Source organism: Acipenser ruthenus, chromosome 13, assembly GCF_902713425.1.
Source record: "Acipenser ruthenus chromosome 13, fAciRut3.2 maternal haplotype, whole genome shotgun sequence".
Lineage (NCBI taxonomy): Eukaryota > Metazoa > Chordata > Actinopteri > Acipenseriformes > Acipenseridae > Acipenser > Acipenser ruthenus.
This window is the reverse complement of record NC_081201.1, coordinates 8,394,857-8,419,112: the sequence shown is the minus strand read 5'-3', so window position 1 is coordinate 8,419,112 and position 24,256 is coordinate 8,394,857. Positions and strand designations below refer to the sequence as shown.

At 36.6% G+C, this 24,256-nt stretch overlaps 1 protein-coding gene across 24 annotated transcripts in view; it reads right to left on the bottom strand.

The window, feature by feature from the left end:
• The window catches only part of LOC117418161 (RNA binding protein fox-1 homolog 1), a 790,080-nt gene that overhangs the window by 239,106 nt on the left and 526,718 nt on the right, over nt 1–24,256 (bottom strand). For 20 of the 24 annotated variants that reach the window (XR_009330819.1, XR_004546784.3, XM_059035607.1 and 17 more), the window contains one exon: nt 7,704–7,745. The exons of the other annotated variants lie outside the window; for them this stretch is intronic. Coding sequence is in view for 18 of the 20 variants with exons in the window: in XM_059035607.1 (XP_058891590.1) it covers nt 7,704–7,745 (42 nt within the window). In the remaining 2 variants the exon portion in view is untranslated. The remainder of the gene's footprint in view (nt 1–7,703; nt 7,746–24,256) is intronic. 24 annotated transcript variants of the gene reach the window in all.

The following is a 24,256-nucleotide window of genomic DNA, read 5'->3' as shown; positions in this document are numbered from 1 at the left end:
AGGCAGCTTCATCACCGGAACTTATATTATTTGTATAAAACAGCTACAGCACATGTACAAATTAATGACATGCTTGATGTAGTAGTTTTATTCCCTCTGTTCAAGAAGTGGGGAGATTTCTATCATACTTCCATAATTCATTGTAACTCACACTAGGTCCGACAGACCTAGCACAATGGGTATCACATCAAATGTTATGCATTCCTCCATATTTAATCTGCCATCATTATACAACTGCCTGTTCAAAACAGAACAGGTAACCAGCAGTGTTAATACAGAAGATCAATATTAAGTTGTACTTGACACCCCCCTCCAACCAATCCCAGCCCCATGAAAAAAGAAAATAAATCTTTTTGTTTCTTTGTTTTATACATTGCAGTGAATTGTGGATGTTTTTATTTTTGTATATATATATATTTTTAAGGTCACAATAGAGTTCCAGCTCAAAGCAATTGCATCCTCACACAAACACCTGGGTCTAACAATTCTATAAGGAAAAATAGACTAGGCTACTGTTTTCAAACTCAAAATGTTAGAAGTAATTCAAGCAGTTTTAACATTTTTTAATAAAACTGGATTTTGGTTTGCAAGAGGTGAAGACAGGTAGCATGATTTAAAACATGGGTGTGTGGAGGTGCTGTGACATCAGCTAAATTGTGACATGAATGTAAAAAGCGTCTTTGGAATATATCTTAGGGGGTGGGGGATGACCTAAAAGCAAATATTAAAGAGCAATACACAAGTCGTATGCCCTGGATAATCTTTAAGTTGATTGAAAACGAAATATCTATATGGTATATTAAATAAAAGCCCTTTTTTTTGTTTATTTTCCGAACATTGGATTGCTCAAAATATATTAAGTGATACTGTATGAAGTAGAAACATATCCTCTACACATGCATGTCAAAACAAGTGAAAACATTAAGATTGTGAAAATCAAGAAAGCCTCAAGGTACAGTAGTCTCTGCTTAAAGGAACACCACCTAAGACAACACTTCGCCTAAGAGAACCCCTTGTGGTGAAACTGATTTTTCCCATTGTAAATGCTCCGGCTCAATGAACAGGAACTTGGCACCGATAGTGATTCGTTCACAACTGATACAGTACTGTTTTGTAGCATGATAACTCATCATCATCAAACTCAAATTAAAATGACTTATTCAGTCTTTTCAAAAGTGAATTATCATTATTATTGGTTTATTTGGTGCATATGTTGATTCATATTCCGTCTGGTGGTCAACTCCGTCTTAGAGAATACTTTGCCTAAGAGAACACTTTCCGAAGAGTGTTTTCTTAGCCGGAGATGACTGTAGTTGTAAAGTACTGGTGACACAGATAATTTAAAAGCTCTGATCCCGAGCAGAACTCAGAAACACATTAAACGGATAGAGCTCACGACTGGTGATACAATGCCATCTGCTGTCAAAATCACTGGTCTTGTGATCTTAATTTAGCTTATACTGTATAAGAAAATACCATACGGGGGAAAGAAAAAAAAAAACTTTGCCTGCTTTTTGTTATTAGTACATGACTCCCCACAGGCAGACTCTAATTGCTTATTGAATGACCTTAATATTGTAGCCTCTGCAGCTTCACCTGGTGGTCTACTCAACATTTATTTTTCTCTGATTGGAAATGGCTTCCTATTTACTTTAATGAAGCCTCCAGGTAGTTCTATGCTATGACTGTGGTAAGGTCAAGGACAATGGGACAGAGTAGCTGCCTACATGTACACATATACACAAAAATATAAAACTGACAATAAATACAATGGTACATTAGACCTCCTATACACCCTCACATAACTGGCATGTAGCTCTTGTTTTGCTTTGTTATGCATACCTGTTTATTTAAAGAATGTGTGAATAACAAAATCAATCTGGCGTGTTGTCTTTTTAGTTTCTAAAACAGTTCTTCAAATTATCAAGACTTCCGTCTCTGTCAAAATCCCTTCTTATGCGAGCAAGTCCTTATTTTTTATTTCCTATACTTTTCATAGATATCATATCATCATAAAACCAACCCACCTGCCCCCACTTATTTCTGACTCTTTCCTTGTCCAGACATGTGATTTTTGTGTAAGCTTACGTAAGCAATAAGACCCGACACAGAGGGCATTACCAGGCATTATACGACCGTTTGGGTAAGGGGCCCAAGACGAAGTCGAGGGCGCTATTATAACCAAACGGTCGTATAATGCTTAATAATGCCCGATGTGGAGGGTCTTATTGCTTTTTTTTTTTTTTTACGTATCCTTCCACATAAGCACTCAAAAATTAATGTTCTGTAAATATAGTTCTCCATAACAACGATCTTCTCTATAAAATGAGTGTACAAAACAGCCTTTTTAAAACGGTATACTTTTATTTGAATAAACAGAGAATAAAAGATAAGCCCTGCGCTTAATGCAAAAAATAACTGCCGATTCCAGATTTAATAAAAAAAAATAAGTTTTCCTTTGTTAAAACCCTTTACACAAAAATGATGCACTGGCTTGTCTATTGATAGTTGTCAAACGACATGATGCATCGATACATCGATGTATCGCCTCAGCCTTATTATTATTATTATTATTATTATTATTATTATTATTATTATTAGTGCATAGTTATTAAAAATGCTTCTGTGAAAATAAACTGAGGACAAAGATCGGAAAAAAGATTGTGCAGTAATAATAATAATAATAATAATAATAATAATAATAATAATAATAATAATAATTCGTCTTTTCCTTGGTAATTGATTGGAATATTTCCAGATATCGAGCAGTTATTAAAAATCTTATTAAAAAGGTTGAAATTTACTTTAAACAACATTTTGTTAATAGCTGATGGAGTGATTTGTTTTAGTGAGGCAGTTACAAAGATTTTAAGGGCATATATCAATGATTATATCCCTCTAACTCAACCGTATATAGAATGTATGGAATCTTTCCATTGAAGTATCTATCTATCTGATATAGATATAACAAATTGTTCTTTGCAGGTAACAGGAAGATAAATAACTTGAATTGTGGGTATTTCAATACCCAAGACTTTCTAGTTAATTTCTAAGTTCTCGTTTCTTGCTGAATTAAAACGTGTGCTAACAGGATATATTTATTACCTGGAACTGCTTTCATGGATAGCTTTATCAGCAAAGATAAGTGCATGCAAATGTTGCAGAAAAGGATCCTCTAAAGTCCCAATGATAATTATCTACAGTCAACAAAAATATCCACAGTCGATAATTGCTATTCATGAATCACTTGAAGGCGTATCCACTCAATTACAATTAGTTGAAAAAAGAAATCTCTATTAATTAAACTAAATCTTTGCAGGACTACATTTATTAGCATCCAAGCTACACAACCACTGTTTAATTTTGTTGTTACTTACAACTGTCTGAGAGTAAAAGAAAGCATAAACTGTGCTATGTGTATGTTGCTTGCTATTGTATGTAAGTATTGTGACGCGTGCTACACGCACCATTCTAGATTTTAACCATTAGTATACACATACAAAAATATTTCCTTTTGACGTTAATTTGTTTTCTGTGTAAACTTAAAAAAATACATATATATTGTTTTAATACCTTTACTTCTGTTTAAGCAAAATTGCAACATAGAATGTATCAGTTAACAAGACTATGTTAATTAATAATCCAAAGAGTTATTGGCAGCTTTAGGAATTGAATGTGAGGGCTCTTAAATATATCTATAAACTACTGACAACATTTCTCCCAAATTCCAAATATAAATATTGTCATTTAGAGCATTTATTTGCAGAAAATGACAACTGGTCAAAATAACAAAAAAGATGCAGTGTTGTCAGACCTCGAATAATGCAAAGAAAATAAGTTCATATTCATTTTTAAACAACACAATACTAATGTTTTAACTTAGGAAGAGTTCAGAAATCAATATTTGGTGGAATAACCCTGATTTTCAAGCACAGCTTTCATGCGTCTTGGCATGCTCTCCACCAGTCTTTCACATTGATGTTGGGTGACTTTATGCCACTCCTGGCGCAAAAATTCAAGCAGCTCGGCTTTGTTTGATGGCTTGTGACCACCCATCTTCCCCTTGATCACATTCCAGAGGTTTTCAATGGGGTTCAGGTCTGGAGATTGGGCTGGCCATGACAGGGTCTTGATCTGGTGGTCCTCCATCCACACCTTGATTGACCTGGCTGTGTGGCATGGGGCATTGTCCTGCTGGAAAAACCAATCCTCAGAGTTGGGGAACATTGTCAGAGCAGAAGGAAGCAAGTTTTCTTCCAGGACAACCTTGTACTTGGCTTGATTCATGCCAAAGCTGCCCGATTCCAGCCTTGCTAAAGCAACCCCAGATCATCACCGATCCTCCACCACATTTCACAGTGGGTGCGAGACTCTGTGGCTTGTAGGCCTCTCCAGGTCTCCGTCTAACCATTAGATGACCAGGTGTTGGGCAAAGCTGAAAATTGGACTCATCTGGGGGTGCTTCAGCAAGGCTGGAATCGGGCAGATTTGTCTTTGTGAAGGACGCATGAATCAAGCCAAGTTATTTCCAGAGCTGTATATATATATATATATATATATATATATACTGTATATACTGTATATACTGTATATATTATTTCTTGTTTTGGAATAAAGATTTTAGTTTTAGTTTGGTAATCATTGGTGTAAATTGTTATAAAAAAAAAAAAACACTTGTGGGTTTCATGCCAATGTGGATCCTGGGAGGCACCGCAACATAAACAGCGCGGATGGCTTAATTACCAGAATTAATGTGATGGGGGAATATGTTTGTCACTTTTGTTGTACTGGTAACCTTAGATAAAGCAAATTATTGAGCGCAATGTTGCAAAACACATTTGCCGTTTTTATCTAGGAATGTACCCTGCAAGAGCTTCAAACTCAAACTCACCATTTTGCCCTATCACATGATTCCCTCCAATCCCAGGGACTGTAAGAAAGAGACTTGTCGTGTAGAATTCTTCTGGCTCTATTTCAACATACAAGATCACTGTAGCTAGCCCTTATTATTCAAGTGGGAAAGACTGACGTCTACAGTATATAGTTTTGCTAATTAACTTATTGGAGTATCAGGGTTAATTAGGATGTGATTTGCACATCCTTGCTGTTTCTGTTTTCTCTAGTTTACAAACTGGATACAAATATAAGAGAAGGCTAATTAGAGTTGTCCATTTTACAACATTATATAACATTTTACTAAAAAAAAGACATGAATCAATATAACATAATAAGGATTTCAGTATCAACTCCACAGCAGTAAATACAAAATTAGAGCCATCAGTATCACCAATGACCTTCAATCACCACCTGTATACATAAACACTGTGAGGTGCATACAAAGGTATTAATACAGACACTCAGAAACCTTCTTCTTTTCTCAGATTATGCTACTCTTAAAAAACAAAGAATGTCCAAACCAAGTTTCATCACAACAGAATAAGCAATTCTTTACATAAATGTAAAAATATACATATACCAGCCTCCACTTTATTCCTGTCTTTATATTTTCCTAATGTATTTACAAGTGGCAGATGAAGATTCAAACAGTTTGCTATGTAAAGTCATAAAGCTCTTAGGAATTGACATCCACCAAACAGGAATTGCTATGTGAACAGAAACTGTTGCTTAAGTTCAAATAACAGATGGAACATCTCAATGCGTTTTAAAATATTAGTGTATTTGCATATTCAGCATGGTCACATAAGGTAATGGGCTCCTGAATAATTAAAATGCAATAGCTAAATTGAGAAATTTGTCACTGTACCCAAACATGTGGTAAATGGATAGGCACCATCTAAAGAAAAAGAGGAGCAAGACTCGTCAAGAGACATCATGGCGATCAGGGACGCACATTATAATGCACAGTTAACAAAATAGTAATTAGACGAGGTTTCAAACTTCCTACCTCCCAATCAAAAAGCTGCTAGGGTATATGGCTCATGCAAGCAATTTTATGGTAATGCTCGGAGCACCACTTATCTCTTTCCTCTTTCTACTACACAAATGCCCGGGCTGTTGTGAATTAAAAAACAAAAACAAAAAAAACAGCAGTATGTATTAATACAAGACAGCTCTAATCACTCCAAAATAAGTTACTGTCTGGTGTTTCTAGACTTAGGATCGTTAAAACAAACCTCAAATTACATTGTCTGAAATGCAATTTAGCACTAACTTTTATTAGGCACTTCTTTATAACCAAATTAGCTTTTCCACATAGAAATTGCAGGTTTATACTATGTTAATAACGGCATTAAGAAACAGTGATTGCTGGCTGATTCATGGGGTTATGCAAAGTGTTGCTGTTAAGGCAACTATATAGGCAACAGTCTTACAGGTGCAGTACCAATGTACCATCACTTTCATAATATAACCTGCACGTTTTTATGAATTTTAGAAGAATTTCTATATGTTGTTTATGACTTGTATGTTGTGTACAAGGTATACGGCTGTAACAGTATTATATACTGTATAGTAAACTATGGTACTTTTGATAGAGTATTAAACAAGAGATCAGCGTTATACAAGAGGGTTGCGCATTTTACAATTTTATAATTAGAATCAAAAGGTAAAAACTGACAGCTTAAAGGCAAAGTGATCTAAATTCTGAATCGAAATTCCTAAATGTTTTTGAGTGGATCAAACAACTAGTTTTGACACTGCGGTCCAGGTTTTGGGTACTGCATGTATTAAAAGGTAAACTCTGGCTGTATACCAACTTATTCCAGCCAAAGACACTATGTGTGTCTAAACATAACTGAAACGGCTGTTTCAGTTTCAGAATTTTCAGAATTTGGGTATGTTTAAACTGAGCTACAGGTTCAGTCAACAGGACTGGTATCAAGCATTATTTTAGGATTAAAAACTTTTTTTTTTTTTGGTTAAGGATTAGGCTGAATTGAGTTCTGAATTGTGCAGAATCATGGAGCACACTCGTCGAGCTTTCAACTGTAAATTAAAACAAAAAAGACCTTTATGAATGAATTAATTGAACTCAAATAAAAAATAAACTGTGTATAGTGTAAGAAAGTCACTATATTGTTATTAATAGCAATCTTCCTATTACTATGTATGCAGCATGCCTGTGTAGCCCAGCCACCCTACTTCACTCTTCTATTATATTACATGACTTACATACTGCAGAACTTACATAGTCAATTCAGTTTCACTTTAAATGAAATGTTACCAACTCGCCCTGGGCTCCGTGTGCTGGCTGGAGAGTCCAATGTGGTGGAGGCAATGCCCTGAGTTACCTGGCTTTGATAATCTGATTGAATGGGTGACTGTGACAAGAGTCGGTGTTCCAGGAGCCAAAAGAAAGACTAAGCTAGCATTAACAATTTTAAGTATTGCTACTGCTGTCAAATCAAGTTGGCAGCCTTAAATCACTCAAAAAGCACAGCTGACAATCACAGTGCAAAAGGGAGCTGCAGGGCCCTCATTCTTGGGAAGAAGAAAATATAAACTCACAAGGAGACAGATTCTACAGATTAGAACAACATTTTATATTTTTTATCAACCCCACCTCTCTGCCACACAGTCCACCAGCAACCGCATCTCCAGCGTTTTAAAATAAAAGGATGTGACTCCAAACCGATGGTGAACCTGGTTTCCAAGCTGCCCTTCTCAGTACAGCTTGAACTCACAAGTGCAGCACTCAAATATCCTTCGGCAAAAGCAAGCATTTAATGCAAAAAGGAACTTACCCTTAGTTGCTCTCTGTCACAGCTCATTTGCTGTCTTGGAATCTGTCAAAAGAAATACAGTAGCACTCAGAATGACATGTTTTATATATATATATATATATATATATATATATATATATATATATATATATATAATTATATATAGATAGATAGATAGATAGATAGATAGATAGATAGATAGATAGATAGACATGCTGTATTGTTAAGTATTTCATATAAATAAATATTTAACATGTAGGTACGTGGCTATTCGGGTCTAAAATTCCAACTGTAAGCAGCAGGTTGAAGCGAGGTGGCTGTGCTGGATCGTTTTAGTACTGATTTAACTTGCAAACAGAAATACTTTTTGTCTCGGCTGACTTTCCAGTTTGGTTCCTGAAAGCTGTTTATTTTACGTTCTGATCAGTAGCCTCTGTAGTAGCCGTTTGTTTAATGTGTGATTCTGAAGCTAAATAGCGATCGATCGTATTTTCTCCAAATACACATTGAGATATGGAATACAATTACCTCAGTCTGCATGTAGTTTATTTGGGAAATATCTTGAAACAATCATCAGCCGAAATATAGTTTGCTTTCTTTGTCGTCCATTTCTACTATTTTACCTCAAATGCTGAAAACTAGATTTTAGCAACCTAAATGAATCAAAACAATGCAACACCAACTTTGTCCCACCCCCTCCTGCACAGTACCGGTCACATAAAAGCAGTAAAGTAAAGATAGGCTGATTAAAACGTTGTCATTTGAATAGTAAACAAGAACGTTCTGCTTTGGAGAATTTATTTTGTAAATGTAACTTGTGAATATTTTAAGTTTGTTTATTGCTTAAGCTCAGTGCACACGGGACGGCGAAGGAATAAAAATGGGCTATCTACAGAAGGAAGATACGTAGTTTGCGTCGCTTGCGTTGTGCAGTAGTTCATTTGAACAAGTTTTTTTTTTTTTTCCTCTCCGTACTTGTTTGTATGCATTGGCCCCTAAGAGGTGAATTTCGCTGTGACCCCTCAATTTCCCGATTTCCGCGAAATCCGCAAAATCGCGAATTAGGTAGGTAATCATAATAATGATGACCCCCTTGATCATGGCAGGTGCGGCACTGAAATAAGGTAATTGTACTTCCATTAAGTGCCCCAACCTAGTAGCCATTATAGCTAATTAAGTTTTAATGACATCACCCACATTCTCAATTCCCTTCAATTATTACATTTATCAAAGTATTTAACTAACTAAATAAATAAATACATAAATAAAACTGGCAACGATACATAACTTGATAACTTGTACTGTAAACACACACACACACACACACACACAGTTTGTTTACAAATCACAAACATATAATGTGAAATAACATATAATGTGATATCTTGTAACAATTGTAAGTCGCCCTGGATAATAATAATAATAATAATAATAATAATAATAATAATAATAATCTGATGTTCAGAACTGTGGCCGGGCTGTATTTCAATATGTAAACAAAACAAAAAGGAAGACTTTGTTATTTTTATCAGATGAGGATTTTGCTGTTTAAAATAAAGGAACAATGTTTGATACATATGGCTACAATTTTCACGGAATTCACGGAAAGGTCACCAAATAATCTAGTTTTAGCTACATCAGCATACAAAAGAGTTTTTAAATAGTACACCAAAACCAATAATATAAAGACTATTGTGTTTGACTACTGACAAGTTTAAATGTTACTTTAGAGTACAAAACTTACAGTACTGTATGTACTTCAAATTCTGGCATCATTTCTGGTCGGAGTTGAGGGTCTTCGGCAAATGGGAATTACGTAATCTACAATCTTGCGACATGCCTCTTTTGGAAAGGCGTACAGACAGCCTTACCAGATCGTCAAACTTTTAACCTTTCATTCTAAAGTACCTAAAATATCTCTCACTTCACATACCCACATCTCTCTATTTAGGCCTAATGTTTTTAAATGCCCCTTTGGGGGTTCTCTGTTGGTTGAGAGGACGGATGTATCAGTAACGTCGCATTTGATTTTTTTTTTTTTAAACCTCTTGTATAAGAGGTAGAAACTCAGCACATCTACTTAAATGTAAATGTATCCCATTTCACGAATGCAGTCTGTATTTAAATTATGAACAACGACCACTTTGCGCAGTCAAATGGGCTGCCACATGATGTGTCCTTCGTTCAGCAAATAGTGAAGCTGCACAGCTTTTATAGCTGTTTGAGCCTGACGTATCACATTTTGCAACAGAAGTAGAAACCAGGCTTTATTTTCCATGATTCTGAAACAGCATGTTGTAAAGAAAGCCTCTGTAAGTCGGTAAACTCCTGTTCTCCGATGCATTTGTTCATCTGTCTTTACAGAAAACAGCTCACTCACAATCTGTTTGGTATTTTAGCTGTCACCCATTTACATGCTTGCTCACTCAGCTATCTCATTCACTGACCTACATAGCTACACATAAATGCTGCGTGCATGCACAACCAAACAATTTACAGATTCTTGCAGATTTCTATTTTCAGTGCATGACATACTGCATTTTATAAAGGAAGTGCCGAATCAAATGTGTTTTTACATCCATTTCCAAGATTTCACTGACTTTATTCAAATTCACGATTTTCACAATTTCTGTGACCTCCGTTACAGAATCGTACCCCTAATGATACGTAGCAGTTTGAAAGAACAATACATTTTAATTGATCAATAAAACACCAGTTTAATCAACAGTTTTCTGGGGTATGCGGTTTAGCGTTTCTGTTTTAATTTGAATTACATCATTTCAAACCCAATACTCTCTGTAATGGTACCTCCAATAAATGACCACCACTACTTAAATAAATAAATTACATACTTTGTCTTGGTTCACTATAACCATCCATATAATCATAATTACTGCCTTAATCAAAAGGGAATGTAAGGTTATTCAATATATCACCAAAAACTTCATATGAACCTGTCGTTCTGCTCCCATTCAACCTTCCAGCAATGTCGACCAATCTTCCTATTACTACGTATGCAGCATGCCCTACATGTGTGTAGCCCAGCCACCCTACTTCACTCTTCTATTACATTACATGACTTGCATACTGCAGAACCTATATAGTCAATTCAGTTTCACTTTAAATGAAATGTTACCAAAGGTTTCTATGTACTCTGATAGTGGCAGGAATGTACACATTAACCTTGCCTTTACAAATTACTCCCACATTGAATAATGGTTTAGCTGTTATTTTATTCGGCTTTTCCCTAAACAAAGCTACCTAATGACAAATCAATATGTTTGGGCTCATAATGCAAAGGTAATCTGGACATTGCTGTGGTTTCTAAATGACAAAAGCAAACAGATATGCATAACACATCAATCCACCTTCTTGTGAACAAGAGAGAAGAAAACAGAGTGCTTGTCAATGTTTCTTAAGGATAAGATAGTTTCCATATGCAAAAACATGTAATTCTTTGTTCCCTGGAATAGCTATTGCAAAATTCTATATAGACCATAAATTCAAGTTTTTTTCACCCAAGTGAACTGGTATCGCAATACCTTGGAATTACCTCTATTAATTCCAAGACTTAATCCTGCACTTGTTTTTATAATATGGACACCACTCCATTCCCTAAGGCAACAAGACACCACCCACCTTGATTGACCGATGTCCCCAGCAGGATTAAACCTACTTGTGAAAGATGGGGTTTTGCACCAGGAAAACAAATACATCCCAAATGTATGTTAAAGAATTCTGTATGTTACACAGACTCAATAATGGAGATGGAAACACACTTACTATTGCTATAATGCATTTCTTATTAAATTTGTATGCTTTCCATCCGGTTTGCATGTTTAGTGGGAACTTCTCTTTCCTTTAACAACCATTCATACCTCAGTATGATAGCAGTGCAACAGAGGCACCTTGTGACTAAAATCCATTGTGGAACACGATCTGTAATGTTTATACTAAGCCAGCCCTGACACTTTCCCTGAGGCTCCCCCTAAAAAGCAATAGTTATCTCAAGAACCCTCTACCCACATGCAGATAGGAAAGAGAGGATGGAGCCTATAATTAACCCTGTAATGGCTCAAGTTGCTATGCAGTGGTAGCCTTACTGTATTTCCTACTCTGGTGATAATAAAAGTGTCGAGGCATCAATGAATTCTGGAAGCCATAGCACAAGGGAAGAGTCTGAATCAGAATATGCCAGTAAGTGGCACACTGCTGACCGCAGCAGAATGTAGAGGCTGTGGAGAATGAGCATAGTAAGCTGACGCAGTGGAGTGCACTCACACGTGTTGTTGGCTGAAAGGTGAATTGGTGAGACAAGGCTGTGCCCTTGCTGTTGAGAGCAAAGTTTCATTTTTCTCTCCAAAATAACAACAGCTTGACAAATGCATTTATCTGTTTCAATTGATTGTACATTTAAAAAGCACACAGCCAGTGCAAAATAGATCACGTCCATTTCTGAATTTACTCAAGACTACTTTCAGGTAAAGATGTCCATTGTTCCTGAGTTCTGTGGCTAAATAAGCCAGTTCGGGACGTTGGTGCAGTTGTATTTATCCCTAAAGGTGTTATCTCTCTTTAGCTGGGAAATGCACTGTGTTATGTTTCCTACGTAACTTCAAAACCCCAAAGTTTTAAAGAGTGAAACTATATGAAACTCAAGTCAAGCAGACCATTTTTTAGATAATTAAATTGTCAGATTTCCAAAGACTTCAGTACATCTTATTTTGACATATTTGAGTCTTTTCTAATGCACTGAAAAAAGGCACTTAAAAAGGCAATGACAGTAAAATTTAACATGTTCAGCTTTTCATTTAACTAAAAATGATTTATAAGTTCATATCTGCTTTGATGTCCTCTTTCATGACCAAATTGCTCACAAGAACACAATATTACATCTAAGAGTCAACTGCAAAAAATGCATCAATATATGTTTGCAACAACTTTGTTAACTGGATTGCCTTATTTTCCCTGTTACCAAAACTTTCACATTTTCAAAGGACATGAGTTTTATCACACAAAGGAGGTTTATTTCTATATGCACTACCTTAAAACAGCTACAGTACCACTTCAACACTGTAAATTTGAAACAGATTATTACTGCAAACATGCTACCGTGTCTTATTTTCATATCAACAGTGGATGGCAATTCTTTTAAGACTTGTGATCAATATTTAAATACCATGGCTAGAACAGCTTATAAACTAGGGGATGTGCAGTTTATGGTCCCTTGCTTGCTGAGGTCAGTGCACTGTAAAGATTACAAGATAACCAAGTCAAGGCTGTGTGGATGGGGATGGGTCCATTTCTAGAAATGAACCAGTGGCATTTACACATTCTGCAACAAAATTCCAACAACAAACTCCTGTACATTGAAAGAGCCCTCCAAATCCAAAGTGAAAGGCTTAAGAACAAGCAAACAAAAGAAAAACAGCCACAGAATCCAATTCCGGTCTTCTAACTGAAGATGCCTACACAACTGTTTGAAACCTATACAGGAGCTAGATGTAAGATTTCACATTTAAGTGACCTGGGTTTGGTCTGTACTGTATTATTTAAAAAGTAGATTTGATAAAAAAAAAATAAAAATAATAAAGTATTTTACTGTTCCAGAGCTGATGTAATATTTGTCATATGTCATTTTAAAAAGGTTGTCATTTTAAGTCTTGCATGCCACTGAAAGCACTTTTGTTTGTGGATCTCTGCATTGCTGTGAATAGAAAGAAGACCATCACTATTGAAACCCAGCTGTCAGGTCTTTAATAGTTGATACATTGGTGTAACCTTGAGTTAATAAGCCACACTTATTTAGCAAACATTAGGAGAATGTGTTTTTATTTTTTCAAAATCTGGAATGATAAATATAGATTCCTAATTGGAAATGGTGTTAAAAGGTGATCAATATTTTGATCTTTCATCCAAGATTAAATAATAATAATAATAATAATAATAATAATAATAATAATAATAATAATAATAATAACATGGATAGCATCTATTATTTAAAATGTGGTCTTCCTTCCTGTTTTTTTTTTTTTTAATATCAAGAAATGGATAGAAGACAATGTGTAAAAATGAGCTGTCCAATAATCTTGGGCCCAAAGCATGGTTAGCAGCACAGGGCTCAAGTTTCAAACTCGTTGATACTGAGCCTTGTGTATCAACCTTTTCATGTGTGCCTCCATGTTCTACAGCACACCTAATAACCCAATCTACCTAGCAGTGATACAGTGGGGTTCAGAAGCTGACAGGCATTCATTCTGCACAGTATGCAGGCAGAATAACATGCAGGCAGAATATATGCCAGTCAGACACTAAAAAAAAATGTAATTTCCATGAGGTAGTCAAAACCACAAGGGAAGATGATCATTAGGGTTATATACAGTAGCTTCACTTCCATCCCTCCATCCCGTCCCTGGGTTAACTTTCAAAATGGTTTAACTTTTGCGGCCCTGAGGCAACTTAACATTCAGTTAGGAGTGACCCCTGTTCAACAGATATAACCGAACCATACCCATAACCGTATCACCAGGGTGTGTGGCTAATTGTTTAACTATACAACCACATCCTGACCTAACGCCTGGGGCTGTCACTCCCAAAAACAATAGGTGTCTACAGCACCAGAACTTCTAGTCACATGCAAAAGGGACTTATCACTTGCCATACAAAGCAAAAGACCTGGTAGACTTAAAAATAAATTAAGAAAATGAAAATAATACAAAGTAAATAAAAGTAAATAATAAATATGTGTCTTATTTTTCAAATTAAACAACTCATTTGATTTCATTTACATCGTTGTAATTTACGGACTTGTGAGTAGTTTTAAATTGTGTATTATTATTTTTCCTTCCATTTAGAATAAGAGCTTTGAGAATTAATAAATCAAAATATTTTTTGATATGACCTTGCAATTCCTTCCTTTGTTTAAACAAGAAGGCTGCTTTTAAAAGCCTGCATTCTGCAGTCGGCCTCCATTTCACCAAGTGCTGTAAGTCACAGCATTGTTATTTTTGCACTTCATCAGCATGCAATAGTCAAAAGAATAATTACTGTTCTGATGTCAGTATTCAAATCTCTTGATTTTGCTCATAACTGACACAACAGAGAGCTAGAAGTGTCATATGGTGCCTAATTGGGTGCGCTGTGCATTTCTTCAGTATTTCAACAGCCTTAACAATTAGCACGCCATTACAAGCCTCAGAATTGGGACTTCCTCTAACTTTTTTTAAAATAGTGAACTAATTCTGCTCATTTCCAGATATGTCACTTCTGTTCTTTGTAGCACTCCTGCTCATCCACATTATAATTAGCTTGTTTTGGCGTTATCCAAACGCCATTAGATTTGACCCACGGAAATGTCACAACACCTTGTTAGTAATTTCCAGTGACATTGAACATGAAAACACACAGCACATGGTTCCTCTGTTTATTGGCTTCGTCAATGGCACAATACCCGTTCTGTCTCATGTGGTGGGTGGCACAAAATTCACTTGACCAGCTCATGCCAAGTAAGCATCACTGAACAATGAAACTTGTTGTTTGCGTCTTGGCTGTTGACCACGGAAAAGAGGTCTGACACCTTAAATCATAGGAAGGAGCTGTAATATGATCTAAGAAACAGCCTACAAATTAGCCAGGAAACACAGAAACATTGACAGCACAGCCATCTTTTTAATCTTTGCAGCAAGATGGAAATTCCATTTAGCTGCCTTGATAAGCCATATTGCGTCACCACTGTATATCTAAAATCTACATACAGTAAATAATGAGAACGATTTTACCTTACAGTAATGATGTCTTTGAATGTATATCTGCTAGCAGCCCTGAAGCCACATACGTGTAGATATTTAAATACACACTTTTCTCATGACTCTTCCACTAGTTATCTCAATTAAGAGGTTTACACTGACTCAACTTTAAGCACAGACAAGCTAAAGGCGCAGAGTGTCATACCTCCAATTTTCAAGTTAATATTTTGCTCTATAATAGATCTTCTGAACTTCTCTTTTTCTTTTGAATTTAATTAGGAAATAAGGAAATCTAGTTGGTTGCCTTTTTAGTTTGCTCTGTGCTAAACTAAAGAAGCAACAAACTGATCCTCACTGGCTTAGGTGATTTGTATGGTGGCAGGATTGTTTCAATAAAGATATTTGTAGTTGTCTAAAATGCAGGCATTTTTTAAAATTTTCAAAGGTGTCTGGGGGATACAGACAAGCCATGTACAGTGTCATTTATCTGAACCAGCTGTTTGTCTTTTTATCCATCTGTCTGCTATCTTAAGATCAATATATCTGTTTGTCTAAAGATTAATAACAAGCTGGACTCAATAGCAGCATTAGTAATTAGGAGTATAATAATATCAGTTTAGTGTATGTTTTAAGGGGAATCATTTACTGCTATAAAGAATGTATTCACCAAAATTGATTTTTTGATGCACTTTTACCTTGCTAGGATCCCAATGTTCTAAGCCTGTGTCTTCAGACTTTCTGTTTCATGATACTATAGTGATTTTACAGTTACTGCACTTGATGATGATGTTAAGAACTGCACATGGTTGTGCCTTTACAAGAAGAGACTCTGGGGAAAGCTCAGGATCCATGAATCTTTGACCCAAAAGCTTATGTGCTACCGATGGAACATAAAAACAAGCCTCATACTATCAAGTGGTAGAGCTTTACAGAAATGAATTCTTTGGAAAACCCTAGGGCCTTGAAGCAACAAGAACAGATCTATGTATATTACAATCTAAGAAAATACAGGGCTGCTGTATTAGTGATGTTCATAACAAAGAGATACTAGTTTGGCCTGCTGGGACATACCCACAAAATGTCTACTCAACAGCTCTGTGTGCATGCGTTGTCCGAATCTTTTTTTAATTTTATTTGACATCTGAGAACTGACAGTAATACCTACAGAGGTATTAAGTGTGCCTCACCATTGTGGAAATCTGACAATGAAAATTCAAATCTTAAATATTGTACATGAAAGCTAAACTCCTGAGCACCTTCAACTGGTCTCTGCTTTATTCATGGAGGCAGCTTTGTCAAGTCTGGGGGGATAAATCAGAGACTTGAAAGCAGAATGCACATTTCCCATTCCATGCGGTTTTGAAAGGAAGGGCAGGTGTGCCTTGCTTTCTAATAATTAGAAAATAAAGCAATCACGCTCTTTCTGTGTATGCTAAGGTACGCGTTGGCATTAATTGTCTTGAAATGAACATAGGTGCACTAGATACCAGGGAAGATTCAACGGGAATCTTCACTTACGCTTAAAAAATACAATTCTTAAGAACTTTAGAGAACAAATATCTAAATAATTACTCAATTCAGTTTGAACTTGCTCAGATTGCGAGACCACGAAGAGGGAAAGCTATTGCTGCTTGTGAAATATTACTGACTGATAGCATAATAACCATTAAGGGTTAAATGAGTTTGAAGTTTTCGAACAACGTCAATGTCTTGTGTTGAACACAGATTATCTGCTCTATTCTCTAGTCTCTAGTATAAACGTGTAAACAGCATCTGCTGTGTGGTAAAGGCTCTTGTGTTAAACAGGGAGACTCTGGAGTGAAGATTTAAAACATAATTTGTAGTATATTCATGTGCTACATATTTATATGCAAGGTTTTTAGAGGACAATATTATGTATATGTATAAATCCAGTCCCACATGTACTGTACTGAACACGATTGGCTGTGTAGGATTACTATAGATTGTTATTATCCAAATGCAGCAGGTTAAGATTTATATATATATATATATATATATATATATATATATATATATATATATATATATATATATATATATATATTTTTTTTTTTTCACCAGAGCATGCATTTTTAATGCAACGGTTGTTTCTCACTGTCAAGTATCTATGGCATGTGTCCATTTTTATTGCCAAGGATTTTTTTTTCATATATGGTAATATTATTTACAGTTTTTCTCGATCGCTTAAACACATTTCCTGACACACTATCTTACGTTACCAAAACAGTTAACACACGAATCAAAACGGTCTTGTGGTTTGCAAAACGTCAACAATTCTTTGCAAAATGCAATAATGCTTTCAAATCTCAAAATACATGTCTCCAAATATGCGCATCAAAATAATACATTTGTCATCAAATGAAAAGCTCACATTATCAACCATTTCACAAAGGTGCAATAAATTAAAAATATAAACATCAAAATGTTTAACCCTTTTTATTAATTTTTTCATCATACCATTTCTGCCCATTTACTGTTCTTACTGTATTGGAAATTGTGTAATGCGGACATACATGTATATATCTGTATATCTTTTTTTTCAGTAGACTTAGCCCCAGATGACCCAGATATCACTGAAAACTTGTACATAAAATCATAGTTTGCTATAATTGCAACAGAAAACAAACTTTAACAAAAAAGGGATTTTACAGGTATTTAAGATCCAGCCTCTGATTTCAGTCAGGCCACATGGTCTCATCAGCATCACAGAGAATGTTTTCTCTGGCCATACACCTCGGAAAAAAGCTTCTTGCATGGCGGATCCACCCTTGACATGCCTCCTCCATGGCCTGGAGAAGTGTTGCCTGCTCAAGGGGATTACGGTCATACACTTTCCAGCACCAGGCAGAAAAAAACTCCTCTATGGGGTTCAGGAAGTGAGAGTAGGGTGGGAGGAACACCATTCAGAAGCGTGCATGAGCTTCAAACCACCCTCGGACAAGCGCAGAGTGGTGGAAGCTGACATTGTCCAATACAATGACAAAGTTGTCAGCTCTGGCCCTTCCAGCACTCTCTCTTCTGGGGGATAAGACTTTCATACATTGAATCTAGGAACACCAGCAGGTGTGCTGTGTTATATGGGCCTATGGTGGTACTATGGGAGATTACACCATTTCTAAAAATGGCAGCACACATGGTTATATTTCCTCCACGCTGACCCAGGACATCAACTGTGGCATGATGACCAATGAGATTTCATCCACATCTTTTTTAGTCAGATTGAAACCAGCCTCATCCACAAATAAGTATTCATGTGAAGCAACACTGGCATCAAGCTCCAGTGTTGTCTGAAAAAAAAAGAGTATCACAGATTACACTCCATATTGTTAGTCTAACCATTACAGTAGTATATATGTTTACATTACAGTAAAGACTGCAGTGCATGACTTACTTGCACATACTGATACTGCATCTCCTTTACCCTGTCTGTGTTCCTCTCATATTATTTATTTCTTAGCAGACGCCCTTATCCAGGGCGACTTACAATCGTAAGCAAAAACATTTCAAGCGTTACAATACAAGTAATACAATAAGAGCAAGAAATACAATAACTTTTGTTCAAGTAAAGTACAAGTTTGACAAACCACAATTCAATAATACAGCAGGTAATAGTGATAGTTACATCAGGATATGATTAAATAGTGATAGTTACATCAGGATGTGATTAAATACAAAGTACTACAGGTTAAAAATTTGGCAGATTACAGTATTCTGAAGTACAGGATTAAATGCAGTAAAATAGGGGCTGATAAGAGCAAAATAAAGCACATTTACATGAAGGGTGATAGTGTCCCAGGATACAAACAGAGGAGTTCTACAGGTGCTCTTTGAAGAGGTGAGTCTTAAGGAGGCGCCGGAATGTGGTCAGGGACTGGGCAGTCCTGACATCTGTAGGAAGGTCATTCCGGAGAGGTCGAGTGGGGGTGTAGGGAGAGATGAGGGTCTGGAGGTAGCTGGGTGCAGACTGGTCAAGGCATCTGTAGGCTAGTACAAGAGTCTTGAACTGGATGCGAGCGGTGATCGGGAGCCAGTGGAGCGAGCGGAGTAGTGGAGTAGCGTGGGCATATGACACCATGTACACTTGTTTAGTTTTAATTTGGTTTCTCTTTAGGACAATAGGTCAATAGTTGCCAAACTAACATGGTTAATATTTGGAAATGTATCATTGTCCTGAATGATCCAGCTCTGAATGTCTTTTAGACGGATGGCATTGTTTGCAATGACCATGTCCACAATTGTAGGCTCCTGTTGTTCTGTGAAGAGTCATCCTCTGCCACCAGGAGGAGGTTTTCTTTCAATTCTAAAAATGGATGGAACGTTGACAGATGGAATATGCAATTGAATGAAAGAAAAACTACACCTACAACTATACCTTTTCTCGATCGCTTTGCAAGGGTCACTTACCTATTCTCATTCCTGAAGATACGAGTGACTGACGCAACCGTTGATCTGATGAGATTGGGTTGTACCCGCTGCCCAGCTTCTCTCATGGTCAGTCCATGGTTGATTACATGATCAATGATGGTTGCTTGTATCTCATTTGATAGATTATGTGTTTCTCTTCCTCTTCCTCTTGCTCTTCCAGCTCCAGCTCCAGCACCAGCTCCAGCACCAGCACCAGCACCAGCTCCAGCACCAGCACCAGCACCAGAACCAGCTCCAGCTCCAGCTCCAGCTCCAGCTCCAGCTCCAGCTCCAGCTCATCTTCCCTCTCATACCTGCTCCATTTCTCTCCCACAACTGAGAGTTCACCTGTGGCCCCTTTTATTCATGACACGATTAAGGTCTGCTAGATGATTGAAAAATTGAGCAATTTGCATTTGCACATGTGAAGTATAAATGAATGCAATTGGAATTGATTGCTTTCAGGTGCAAAGATATGGATTTAATGAATAAACAAGAAACTCACATGAATTTTGTGCTAAATGTAGAGGTTTGTGTTAAGTGTTTTGCAAAAGCATGTTTTAGTTTTGCAATCTTTGTGAAAACAAGTGTAAAAACAATAATGGTTTTGCAAAGGAGGCTGTTGTTTCGGTTGTGCAGTTATTGGTTTTGGTGTTTTTGACCACAGTTTCATTCACATTGATTTAGCAATCGAGAAAAACTGTAAACACCAATTGCTTTTGTGCTTCTGAAACTGTCCCTTAAATTAGTGATGCTTGACGTTTAAGAACTAAGGTAAATTCAAGACATAATGAACAACAATAAATCACTTGAACAGCGCTTAACAAAAATAGTAAAAAAAAAATAAAAATAACCAAAAAGACTGTTTCAGGATCCATGCAACTATTAATCTTTTCTATAACATAAGCATGCTTAAATAATGAACTGCGAGACAACTACTAAAAAAAGGAACAAAGACATGGGCATTATTAGAACACACCTAAAACACATACAGACATTTGGCTAATATTATTTTAATATGTTACACAACAAAAAACACTCTGTTTTAAAACCAACACGTCTATTCTCACTGTTCCTGTTTAATGATTCACAGAAATATCTAGTTTGGAATATAAAAGCTTATCATTTTTAAACCTTGTTTTATATTTGTATTTGGTAATTTTGTGTTTTTATCCTGCTTCTTTCAGTTCCCTTAGCTTGTGTTTCTTACATTTGCACTACATCAGGGGTGACCAAACCAGAGCCAAATGAGGACCTAGAGAAAACCTTTCATTTTGTCCTTTTGAAATGGCAGACAACTTCACCTGGCAAGGAGTGCATAGTCATAACTGTATAAAGTATTTCAAACAAGAAATAACAAGCAAGTGCCCATTTGGGGAAAGTTACAGTATTATAGCTAGCATCCCAGTACTGACTCTTCATGAAAGGATAATACTCAGAGTGCCCCCTGTTGCAAAAATGGTGAACACCCTTGCTCCAGATGTTACATGTAGCAATCGTCCTAAATATATTTTCCAAGAGTTTTTTTTTTCCAGCTGTTTTTTCCAGCTGTTTCTGAGGCATAATGCATATCATGGTGACATATATCCTCCAAAAGGAAATGAAGGGGGGTGTCAGAACACCTTCTTATCCACAAAGAAAGCACACACACACACACACACACACAAAACACAAAAAAGTAAAACAAGAAAACATGCTGCAAAAACCTAGAATGACTGTAAACATTGCAAATGGCAACTGTTAAAGGGCGATTAAAAAAATCATTTTCACGCTTCTTGCTCTTTAATTTGACCTCTTTGCAGTGAACAGATGCAGTGCATACTATATATTGGACAAAATATGAACCAAGTATGGCAAGGTGTTGAGAAAAAGCTAAACGAGCATGTGTAAGTGAATGGAGTCGACCTGTTTGTAGGGGCATTCACAGCCTCTCTCTCGCCAGTGGCTGAAAAAGTAACTCAACTCTCTGCTGTTTATGGCCTCCCTTGATGGATTATGTATTGTTCTTTTATGTGTAGTGTTTTTTATTTTTTTTATTTATTGTTTAGATCAGTGTATTTCCAACCTATTATGAGGGTCACTGTTTTTTACATTCTCTGATAAAAGACTGATGTACGTTAGCTTCCATCAACATTCAATCATATTTAAATTGCCTTCTTAATAGCACACACCTTAGTTATATAATAACGTTAAATGCTCAGACAGAGGTGTGATTTAGAGAGTATGGGATGTTATTTGTAATTTGGTTGCTGTGCATTTACTCATTGCTCAACCAGGCTGGCTTTTAAATAGGCATGTTATCTCAGTATTGACCCCAAAGAAACTGAGGTTAACCATGATGGTATATATATATATATATATATATATATATATATATATATATATATATATATATATATATATGCATAATTTTTTAATGAAAATACAAGTTTCTATAATTCTTTCAAAACTGCACATGAGATTAACATAGCAATTGAAAGTGCACGACTGGTAAGATCTACAGAATTATGGGGTCTCCCGAGTGGTGCATCCAGTAAAGGTGCTCCTCGTGGAGTGCAGGATGTGCCCTATAGCCTGGACGTCGCCGGTTCGAGTCCAGGCTATTCCTTTGCCGACCGAGGATGGGAGCTTCCAGGGGGCGGCGCTCAATTGGCCGAGCGTCGCCCAGGGGGAGGGAGGGTTAGGTCGGCCAGGGTGTCCTCGGCACCAGCGACCCCTGTAGTCTGGCCGGGCACCTGCGGGCTTGCCTGTAAGCTGCCCGAGAGCCCTCCGTTGCTGGAGCTCTTGGGTGGCTGCATGGTGAGTCCGCAGTGTGAAAAAAAGCGGTCGGCTGACGGCACACGCTTCGGAGGACAGCGTGTGTTCGTCTTCGCCTCTCCCGAGTCAGTGCAGGGGTGGTAGCGGTGAGCTGAGCTTAAAAATAATTGGCCATTCCAAATTGGGGAGAAAATAATAAAAAAATAATTGGCAACGACTAAATTAAAAAAAATAATAATAATAATTATTATTTCTTTAGCAATAACCCCTTTGAGAAATGCTAAACCATCCATATCACTAAGAGGCCATACATAACCTAATTGTATAAGAACAATAAAAAAGTAATGTAGCTTGCTAAACACATGTGTAGTGTGTGTGTGAAAGAGAGAAAAGGAACACAGACATATCTGTAGAGATACAGGCACAAATAATAACTGACAAACTTTGAAAGCTTCTAATGCCTGGCATGCTTGTGGGGCTTCCATACCAGCACATACACTGGAAGATGTGCTAGATGTTTAGTAAAGCTCAGGCAAAGAAAGTTAAGCCATAGCATTAGCAGTGTAGGCTACATATTGTCAAACCAGATTATTAGCAGTGTTGGTGAAGTCTAAATGAATTCTCAGAGCTGGACTGCTTATTAAAGACATCTTCTTTTGGGGTTTCTCCCTTCAATTGATTTTCATTTGACCTGATGCTCCTCTAGTTAAATTAGGAAAGAAAGTCTGAAAGTCAAATTGATACATTTGACAGTTTTAGTTTCCTTACTAGCTGCTGTGTACTGGCTACAAGGAATTTGTATTTGAACACGTAATTCGTAAGTAAGTAGTACACATTGTGTTTGCAATCCCCTGTGCTGATATTTACATATCATTGGCTTTAAGTGGGTTTTATTAAAGCAACTACATCAGTTTCTTACCTCTAATTAGTACAGCTCCCCCTTTTTTTAAAAAAGATTATTTTAGTTTTTCACTTTTTTAAGGATATGAAAATATTTCAAATACAACACTACTGATAAATTGCTTAAGTTACATGGTGTGATTACACCTAGGAGAGAGAGAGAGAGAGAGAGAGAGAGAGAGAGAGAGAGAGAGAGAGAGAGAGAGAGAGAGAGAGAGAGAGAGAATGCATGAAGTGATTAGGTAGCAAGATGCAGTAGTATCTACAGTAGAAGATGTGGTCTAAAATATTTGATCAATAACATTGTCTTTGATATAAATGATAAAATACAAAACAGAAATTAATAAACAATGTGCCTAAGATTAACTGTAGTCTGTCCCTGATAGTGACTACCTTTAACTGACGGTCTACCTTTAACTAATAATCAAGGACATCTGTACAGAGCTAATCCATAAAAGAGGAATGGGGTGATGCAGCAATAACAGCACAGCTAACAACTGCAGGAAATAAACACCAAAACAGCTGTGCACATCTCTTTAATGAAAACAAAAAAGAATCCATCTAAACCTGTTAACAACTCATTCCAATCACAGCCCCTGAGACACTCCAAACAGAGTTTAAAAAAAAATGGAACTTAAGTACTTGGACACTCCAAACACAACTAAAGAGCATGGATCACAATATAACATCCATGCCTGTGTTACCATTACAGACTATTTGCATGTTTCCCCTCGTAGACCAAACACC